The sequence below is a fragment of the Camelina sativa genome, chromosome 2 (assembly GCF_000633955.1).
Source record: "Camelina sativa cultivar DH55 chromosome 2, Cs, whole genome shotgun sequence".
NCBI classification, from domain to species: domain Eukaryota; kingdom Viridiplantae; phylum Streptophyta; class Magnoliopsida; order Brassicales; family Brassicaceae; genus Camelina; species Camelina sativa.
Window position 1 is genome coordinate 12096945 of NC_025686.1, and position 10366 is coordinate 12107310.

At 39.2% G+C, this 10366-nt stretch overlaps 1 protein-coding gene across 1 annotated transcript in view; it reads right to left on the bottom strand.

Annotated features, from left to right (window-relative positions):
• LOC104750995 (ribosome biogenesis protein BOP1 homolog) overlaps positions 1-211 on the bottom strand; it is a 3053-nt gene extending 2842 nt beyond the window's left edge. Inside the window, exons 1-2 of the mRNA XM_010472859.1 lie at positions 204-211; positions 100-152 (exon numbers count right to left, since the gene is read on the bottom strand). Of these exons, the coding sequence (XP_010471161.1) occupies positions 100-152; positions 204-211 (61 nt within the window). The remainder of the gene's footprint in view (positions 1-99; positions 153-203) is intronic.

Below are 10366 nucleotides of genomic sequence, written 5' to 3' on the forward strand. Positions count from 1 at the left end.
AAAAAAAAAAAAAAAAAAAAAGTAAACAAAGAAATCTAAAAAAATGAGATATTTGTGATATGGAACCAACACAGTAGATAGCAAAAATAAACGAGTTACCTACTACCTCTTCAAGGCTTGAGCTAGCTTCTGATTCCTCCATCTTCTCATTCCTGTTGAAGATAAGCTTGAATAACTTAAGTTAGAAGTTATCCTAATCTCACCAAGTCATGGTTTCCAAAAGAGATTAGGATTATAACAAGTTAGGAGTTATCTAATTGTTATATTAATTAAAGATTATTAAAGGGTCTCTCTATATATAAGGAGTTGTTAGGTTGTAACAACACTTGTGAGATTAGAGAGATTGAGTTTGAGATTGTTTTAGTTTTGAGAAGTTTCTAAAGCAATAAAACGAGAGTCATTCGTTAATCTCTTGAGCTTTGTTTTCATTATTCTTGTGCTTGAATTCAATAATTGGTATCAGAGCATAATTGAATTTGAAGCATAAAGTTTTCGTTCAGTTGTTCCAATCAAAAGACATGGGAGATATCGTTGCTATGACACCAAAGGAGACCGCTACTTCGACTCTTCAATGTCCGATGCTCACAACCACCAACTATACGGTGTGGGCAATGAAGATGACAATAGTGCTGAAGGTAAACAAAGTATGGGAAACAATTGAAACAGAGGAGGTAGCGGATGCTGACAAGATTGATCTAGCCAAAGCCCTTCTGTTTCAATCCATCCCGGAAACACTAACCCTGCAAGTTGGTAACCTAGCTACTGCTAAGGAGGTCTGGGAGGCAATCAAGTCAAGATTTATTGGAGCAGAAAGAGTCAAGGAGGCAAGACTGCAGACTCTTATGTCAGAATTCGAGAGGATGCGGATGAAAGCTACAGACACAATTGATGATTTTGTGGGAAAATTTTAGAACTTGCATCAAAATCTGGAGCGTTAGGCATGAGTATTGAGGAGCCTAAGATGGTTAAGAAGTTTCTGAACAGCTTGCCAAGGAAGAAGTATATTCACATCATTGCAGCCTTGGAGCAGGTTCTTGACCTTAACAAGACTAGTTTTGTGGACATAGTCGGTAGACTTAAGACATACGAGGAGCGAATTCGTGATGAGGAAGATCAGGAAGAGGATCAGACGAAGCTGATGTATGCAAACAACTACCAAGAAGACTATGATCAAGGTCGAGGAAGAGGCACAAGGGGTGGACGTTTCTCCGGACGAGGAAGAGTTCGAGGTCGTGGCAACTATCAGAGCAGAGATAAGTCGGTGATTGTGTGTTATCGTTGTGATAAACATGGACATTACGCCTCAAATTGTCCGAACAGGCTACTTAAGCTACAGGAGATTCAAGACTCAACTGATTCAGAAACTCAAGAAGCTGACAATTTACTGATGCATGAGGTGGTGTTTCTTAATGAGAAGAAGGTTAAGCCACAAAATTATGAGACAAAAACAGTTGGAGACAATGTGTGGTACCTCGACAATGGAGCCAGCAACCATATGACTGGCAACCGCAGTTTCTTTACAAAACTTGACGAGACTGTCACTGGAAAGGTAAGGTTTGGTGACGACTCGCGAGTAGACATCAAAGGGAAAGGCTCAGTTTTGTTTGTCACCAAGTCGGGTGATCGAAAAATCTTGGCTCAAGTTTATTGGATACCGGATCTCAAGAGCAACATACTCAGCCTCGGACAAGCCACAGAGACAGGATGTGAAGTAAGAATGAAAGAGAACTACCTGACTCTGCATGATCGTGATGGAAAGCTCCTAGTAAAGGCAAACAGGTCACAGAACAGGCTTTACAAGGTTCATATGGAAACTGAACATCACTTACTGCAGATCACGGATGATACATCTACAAGGTGGCATGAGAGATTGGGTCACATAAATGTTAAAGCAATGGAATCAATGGTGAGAAAGGAGTTAATCATCGGAATACCAAGTATGAGGTTCGACAGGGAGATGTGTGCGTCATGCTTGTTCGGGAAGCAAGTGAGAAAGACGTTTCCAAGAGCAACATGGTTTCAATCAGAGAAACCACTTGATTTGATCCATGGAGACCTCTGTGGTCCTATTACACCTACAACAGCAGCACAAAATAAGTATATATTTGTGCTTATCGACGATCATTCACGTTACATGTGGTCTCTGTTATTGAAAGACAAGAGTGATGCTTTCGGTGCATTTAAGAGATTCAAGGCTCGTATTGAACAAGAACTTGGAACAACTATCAAGGTGTTTAGAACTGATAGAGGTGGTGAATTCGTGTCTGATGAATTCACGTGTTTCTGCGAAGAATCTGGGATTCAAAGACACTTGACTGCTCCTTACTCTCCTCAACAAAATGGTGTGGTGGAGAGGAGAAACAGAACCTTGCTTGAGATGACAAGAAGCATTCTCAAACACATGAGTGTTCCTAATTACTTGTGGGGTGAGGCAGTGAGACATTCCACCTATTTGATCAACAGAATTGCTACAAGATCGCTGTGTGACAAAACTCCATACGAGATGCTAAAAGGGAAGAAGCCAAATTTGGAGCACTTACGGGTTTTTGGTTGTGTTGGTTATGCGAAGGTGGAGTCACAACATCTTAAGAAACTGGATGATAGATCTCGTGCAATGGTACACCTTGGAACTGAACCTGGAAGTAAAGCATATCGGCTGTTGAATCCTTCAACAAGACGAATAACAGTGAGCCGTGATGTAATGTTTGATGAAACAAAGAAGTGGAACTGGAGTGATTCGCAGGGAGAGACAGAGTCTCCAGGGTCCTTTACTGTAAGTTTTGGCAGTTCTGGTAACAATGGTTTACAAGAGGATGTTGCAGAGTGCGAAAAAGCTCCCAGTGTTGAGGATAGGTTTGAGGTGCTAGAAGAAAATCAAGAACAAGTAATGGAGCTAGTTCAAACTATGTTAAGGAGATCAACCCGACCTAGTATAAAGCCAAGTTATCTGAACGACTATGTGCTTCTTGCAGAGGAAGAGGGAGAACGACTCTTACTGTCGTTAAATGATGAACCCAGAAACTATGCTGAAGCGAAGGAGCTAGAGGTTTGGAGAAACGCTTGCAACGAGGAGTTGAGTTCCATTGAGAAGAATCAAGTGTGGAGTTTGGTAGAGTTACCAACAGGCGTTAAACTAATAGGTTTGAAATGGGTATTTAAAATCAAACGGAACTCTGATGGAAGTATCAACAAGTACAAAGCAAGACTAGTTGCTAAGGGGTATGTGCAGAAACACGGGGTTGACTTCGATGAGGTATTTGCTCCGGTGGCACGACTTGAAACAGTTCGTTTCATTCTTGCTTTGGCTGCGTCTAGAGGTTGGGAAGTGCACCATTTAGACGTCAAGACTGCCTTTCTACACGGAGAACTTAGAGAAGAAGTGTTTGTTGCTCAACCGGAAGGATATGTGAAGAGAGGAAGTGAAAGACTGGTGTATAAGCTGAGTAAAGCACTCTACGGACTTCGCCAAGCTCCGCGAGCCTGGAACCACAAGCTCAATCAAATTTTGTTGGAGTTAAGGTTTGTTCGTTGTGCTAAAGAACCTGCTCTGTATCGAAGACAAGAAAAGGATCAACTGTTGATTGTTGCAATATATGTCGATGATCTCCTTGTGACCGGTAGTAACTTGGAATTGATTTACGAGTTTAAAAAAGGTATGTCTTCGAGGTTTGAGATGAGTGACCTTGGGAGGTTGACGTTTTACCTTGGCATTGAGGTTTTGCAAGAACAGAGTGGTATTACCTTGAAGCAGGGGAGATACACGGTTAAGATTCTCGAGGAAGCAGGTATGAGCGAGTGTAATGCTGTACAAGTTCCGATGGATACGGGTACAAAACTCTCTAAAGCACTAACGGATGAGTCCTTTTGTGAGCACGAGTATAGGAGAGGTATTGGTTGTCTCAGGTACTTAATTCATACTCGCCCTGATCTTGCATTTGCTGTTGGAATCCTTAGTCGCTATATGCATAATCCGAAGAAGTGTCATGGAGCAGCTTTAAAACATGTCTTGAGATACTTACAAGGAACTACGGGTTATGGTCTCACATTCAAACGAGGAAATAGTTCGGGTTTGGTGGGATATAGTGACAGCAGTCACAATGTTGACGAGGATGATGGTAAGAGTACAAGTGGTCACATTTTTTATCTCAATGGTTGTCCGATCACTTGGTGCTCACAGAAGCAGGAGACGGTTGCCTTATCTTCTTGTGAGGTAGAGTTTATGGCAGGCACTGAAGCGGCGAAGCAGGCGATTTGGTTGCAGGACTTACTCTCTGAAGTTACAGGAGAAGCTCTTAAGAAGGTAACGGTTCGCATTGACAATAAGTCGGCGATAGCTCTCACCAGGAACCCAGTCTTCCACGGTCGTAGCAAACATATCCACAGGAAATATCACTTCATCCATGAGTGTGTAGAGAATGAGCAGGTGGATGTCAAACATGTTCCCGGTACTAAGCAGAAGGCTGACATCTTGACTAAACCACTTGGAAGAATCAAGTTTGCAGAAATGAGGGACTTCATTGGTGTTCATGATGTGTCAAACAAGAGCTTCAAGCTTAAGGGGGTGATTGTTGAAGATAAGCTTGAATAACTTAAGTTAGAAGTTATCCTAATCTCACCAAGTCATGGTTTCCAAAAGAGATTAGGATTATAACAAGTTAGGAGTTATCTAATTGTTATATTAATTAAAGATTATTAAAGGGTCTCTCTATATATAAGGAGTTGTTAGGTTGTAACAACACTTGTGAGATTAGAGAGATTGAGTTTGAGATTGTTTTAGTTTTGAGAAGTTTCTAAAGCAATAAAACGAGAGTCATTCGTTAATCTCTTGAGCTTTGTTTTCATTATTCTTGTGCTTGAATTCAATAATTCCAATCTAATCCGAGTAACCAGAAATGGCTTCCTCGACTCGTCTCACAACGTCTCTGACCAACGTTCTCCATGACTGCCATGTTATCCTGAGGTCGGCCTTATCTTCTTTTTTTTTTTTAAGTGTCAATCAACTTCCTAGTCATGGTTTCAAATCATCAAACTCAAGCAATTCATCTACATTAAGCAGCTCTAACCCCATATATCGTTCTGAAGGAAAACAAATAAGTAATGTTTCAGTTCACAAATAAAAATTTCCATCTCAAAACTGGAATGAAGCCAAAACTACTACTACTACTACTACACACTTGTTCAATGCTTAGATAAAAATAATGAAGCCAAAACTCATACCCACACACCTATTATAAGATTTTAAAATGGCCATATAATAATAGAATCGATAGTATGTATCACCAAGATTTCAAAGAATTTTAAACTCACCACCCATAACGCTCAGATTCAAAAGAAATAATTAAGTTTCAGTTCCGAGATCAAAAGTGGCCACACCCAATACTTAGATAGTTAAAGAATGTAAATTAATGTCATATATAAAATCATAAATTTCCACACAGGCGGCCATGATGAAATTAGAATTAGAATCAGCGAATTTGAGCAGCGTTGTATGAAAAACGGCGGAAAAGGATGGATTTGCGTTGGGTAGAAGATGCAGAGATAGATTGAACGGGAAGTTATCCCGAGACGAAATCCTCGCCGTGATTCCTTCCACCGCCGTGTCTTTCATTGCTCTTCCCTCCATCAACGTGCTGGTCACGTGAGAAGACTTTTGGCTCAAAAACAAATTATGACTCTTGTGTTGAGCTTAGGCCTGGGCATTCGGGTTTCGGATCGGATTCGGATCGGGTTAATCGGATTTCGGATTAATCGGATAGAGGTATTTATAATCCGAACATGATCCGATTTTGTTTCGGATCGGATTAATTCGGATTCGGATCGGGTTTACAAAATTATTTATAATCCGATTTATAACCGAAAATGATATTTTCGGATCCTAATTCGGTTTAACATCCGAATTATCCATAAAATCCGAAATTCATACATTAGAAGATGAAAATTTCTAAGTTTTAATACGTAAAAACATAGCCGCATAGACTCCAATAGACCCGTACAAAGGCAAAAACAAATGTCTATTACAGACATTGATAAATCCATTCAAAAACAACAAAAAGTTCAAATCAGTCCTAACTTCACCATTCACCAAATCCTACTGAGCATTCAACATTCACCAAATCCTAGCCACCTACGACAAACACATTCAATATTAGAACGTGATTTATAGCAAAAGAAATGAAACAAAGATGAAAAGAAGTTGAATCAGTTACCTTTTTCATGTATTCATGTCTGAAGAAACTCAAACTCTAAGAAAAATTAAACACAAAAGGTTAGACATTAGCACTTTTTGTAATGAGTAAGAAATGGACAATAAAAACAGAAATGGAATACCTTTTTGTAGCTCATCTAGCAGCTCAATATCAGCAAGCATCTGCTGATTAGTAATCACTCCTTTTTCATTGATTCGTATTTCACATTTCATCCACTGTTCTGTGCACATTAGTACTTCAATCATGTAATGGGTAAGACAACTCCTGAACGGGTCAAGTATACGGTTACTTGTGGAAAATGCTGATTCTGATGCAACAGATGATACTTGCATTGCAAGTACATCTTTAGCAATTGCAGCCAAGACCGGATACTTTGGAGAGTTGATCCTCCACCATCCCAACAGATCAAATGGTATTCCAAGAGGATTAGGTTTTGGAACTTCTACTTTCTCCTTCAGATACAACTCCAATTCAGTACTTGCATCTTGAAATCCTGTCTCCTTCACCATTTGTAGAATGTATCCATTCTTTCATATCCATCACTCTCTAAACCCATTCTATTGAATAAATCTCCTGCAGCATGCTCTTGTGAGTTATTGCGACTGTGACTCTGAGAGTGAGAAGACTGTGAAGTCTGCGAAGATGACATATTCCGAGCTGCTGTTAAAGCACCATGGTACTCGTCAAAGAGTTGTGTCATAACCTTTTCTACTGACTTAGTAAGCTCTTTAGCTTCATCACTATCTTTCCCATACAACACATCAAAACAATATCCAGCAAATCTTATTTCTAGGATCAAGCACACTAGCTATAATCAGCAATTTATTCATCTCCTTCGAGTCTCCCCAATATTTATCAAACTTGTCTTTCATAGCAGTGGCCTTTAACCTCAATGTTGCATCAGTACTAATGCACAATGAACCCAGATTCTTTTGAATTGTTACTATTTCATTGTAACACCTGTGAGAGTTGAGAGTCGTGGATGCTGAAACAACTAGCGTTGAACTGTAAAATATCACCAAGAACTTGACTAACCTCTCTACCTCATCCCAATCATAGATAGTAGGCGGCCCAATTCTTGTGGTTCCATCCACCTTCTCTGTAAAATAATCATTGTAGAGTTTGTCCTCCATCTCCATTGTGTCAAACGCCAACTTAAATTTAATAGCTCTTAGCAACATCAGATATGTAGAGTTCTATCTGGTTTTGCAATCTAGAGATAGGCTTCCTCTTGTCATCTTCCCTGACTCCACTTTCTGATCAAATGCATCTACCCTTTTACTTGAACCTCTCACATATTGCACACCATTTCGAATTGCAGCCACACTATTAACCACTTCTGTCAGCCCATCCTTAACAATAAGGTTAATTATGTGAGCAGCACAACGCATATGCAGAAACTCACCATCTAAAATCAATGCATCATCTCCATTCTGAAAGAGGAAAGCATCTGTAAACTTCTCCAATGCATTGGTGTTGGCAGTTGCATTATCAACTGTGATTGTAAATACCTTCTTAATTCCCCAATCAGCCATACATTCCATTAGGACCGAGCAGATAGTTGTACCTCTGTGATCTGAGATGTGCTTGAACCCAAGTATAAGCTTCCTTAACTTCCAGCTTGCATCAATAAAGTGTCCTGTGATAACCATGTAACTAGATCTTGTAGTGGGAGCAACCCAAATATCAGTAGTAAGTAAAACCCTCTGCTGATTAGAATTAAGAAGCTTCTTCATAGCTGCTTTCCGTTTCACATACATCTCCACAATATAGTATATATACTTCGGTTTTGTTCGGTTATCCGAAACAATTTCGGTTCGGATAAAAACCGATCCGAATCCGAAAATTAAACAATATATAAACCGATCGGATTTTAAGAGATAACTGAAACTGTTTCGAATCGGATTTTTCGGATCGGATTCGGATCGGATTTCGGATTTCGGTTAATATGCCCAGGCCGAGTTGAGCTTTCGTGGGGTGGACCTTCCAAAAATCAATAAATTTTGGTTTATTCCATTCGGTTTGATCGGTTACACTAAATCTAGTAGTTGATTCAGTTTCATATCAAAAGAGATTTTCTAAGCAAATTTCTTCTGTTTAAGCATTTTCAATTTTACTTCCCCTTAATGTTGGAATATGTAAGTATGAAAAAAAAAAAACAAAAAAAATCATATCTTTAATCAGAAATTGTGATTTTGTATTTAAATCCTCGCCGTAATTCCCTACTGGTCCAGATATTCGAATACCAGGGATAGGCCAAATCAAGTTGAATGACTGTTTAGTATTGAACAACGTCCTCTACATTCCTGATTTTCGTCTGAACCTCCTCAGTGTTAGTCAGTTAACCAAAGATATAAAATGTCGTGTGATTTTTGATGAAGAATCTTGCATGATACAGGATCCTATCAAGGGACTGACGATTGGGAATGCTGAACAGATATCCAACATGTACGTCTTGGATAGAGCTTCTATTACTTCTGTAGATAATCAGAATTTGTCTTGTTCAGTCAATATTGTTGTTGACACCACTCTGTGGCACAAGACATCCTTCTGTAGCTAAGATTCATTCTATCACGAATGTACTTGGAATCAAACAGAATAATACTAAAGGTTTCCATTGTACCATTTGTCCTCTTGCAAAACAAAAGCATCTTCCCTATATATCTCACAACCACATGAGTAAAAATGCTTTTGATTTGCTTCATATTGATATCTGGGGACCATTTTCTGTTCATACAGTAAAAGGATACAAATATTTTTTCACCATTGTTGATGATCACAGCAGAGTAACATGAATTTATCTGTTGAAGACAAAGTCAGAGGTGTTAAAAGTCTTCCCCGATTTCTTAAAGATGATTGAAACTCAGTATAAAGCTACTGTCAAAGGGGTTAGATCAGTTAATGCACCAGAACTGCAGTTTGTTGATTTATACAAGTCAAAGGGCATTCAATCTTACCATTCCTGTCCAGAAACCCCAGAACAGAACTCAGTAGTAGAAAGGAAGCATCAACACATCTTGAATGTGGCAAGATCATTAATGTTTCAAGCTCACCTTCCATTAGAATACTGGGGAGATTGTGTTCTAACCTCAGTTTTCCTGATAAATCGATTGCCATCTCCACTTCTAGAAAACAAGTCTCCATTTCAAGTTTTAACATCAAAGAAAGTGGAGTACAAGGGATTAAGAGTCTTTGGCTGCCTTTGCTACAGTTCAACCTCTTCCAAGAACCAACACAAGTTTCAACCTCGATCAAAGGCTTGCTTGTTTCTTGGTTATCCTACAGGCTACAAAGGCTATAAGTTGTTGGATTTAGAAACACACACTGTTCACATTTCATGAAATGTGGTATTTTACGAGGATATATTCCCACTTGCCACTGGTATGTCTGACTCTCCTCCAGATTTTCTTTCCATGTTTAACTCTGCAAAATTTGGTACTCATGCTAAAGATAGTAGTGAAATTCCTATAGAGGCTGAGGATCCCTCTGTAGTTGTGAATGAAGCTACAGATGCGTGTATTACCCCTGCAATAGATAGTCATACTACGGATAGAGGAAAGAGAGTATCCAAGTCTCCAGCATATTTACATGATTACTACTGCAATATGACTACAACAGACATCCCATATCTTTTGGCTGCTTATATGACATATGACAATCTAACAGAGGAGTATAAAGCATACATTTGTGCTGTCACAAAGTTTGCAGAGCCAACCACTTTTAATCAAGCCAAGAAATTTGAAGAATATTCAAGCGATAAATGAGGAACTCATTGCTCTTGAGAGCACTCACACTTGGTCCGTCTGTTCACTTCCTCCAAACAAGCGAGCTATTGGCTGCAAATGGGTGTATCAGCTTGACATATCTAATGCATTCTTGAATGGGGATTTAGATGAAGAAATTTACATGAATCTTTCCCCTGGCTATACAACAAAAGCAGGCAAAACATTGCCACTGAAACTAGTCTTTTATTGGTGGTGAATGATGATGATGATGATGCAATGGTGAGATATGAATGGAATGATGGATGGGTGTTTCAATTCCCCTTATGCTATTGCAATACAAGAGGTATCAATCCTAAATGAGTGTTTGTGAACAGTTAAGATATGCATATGAATCTAAGTTAAGACAAATGTAAAGATTGTTTGTCACTAACAATC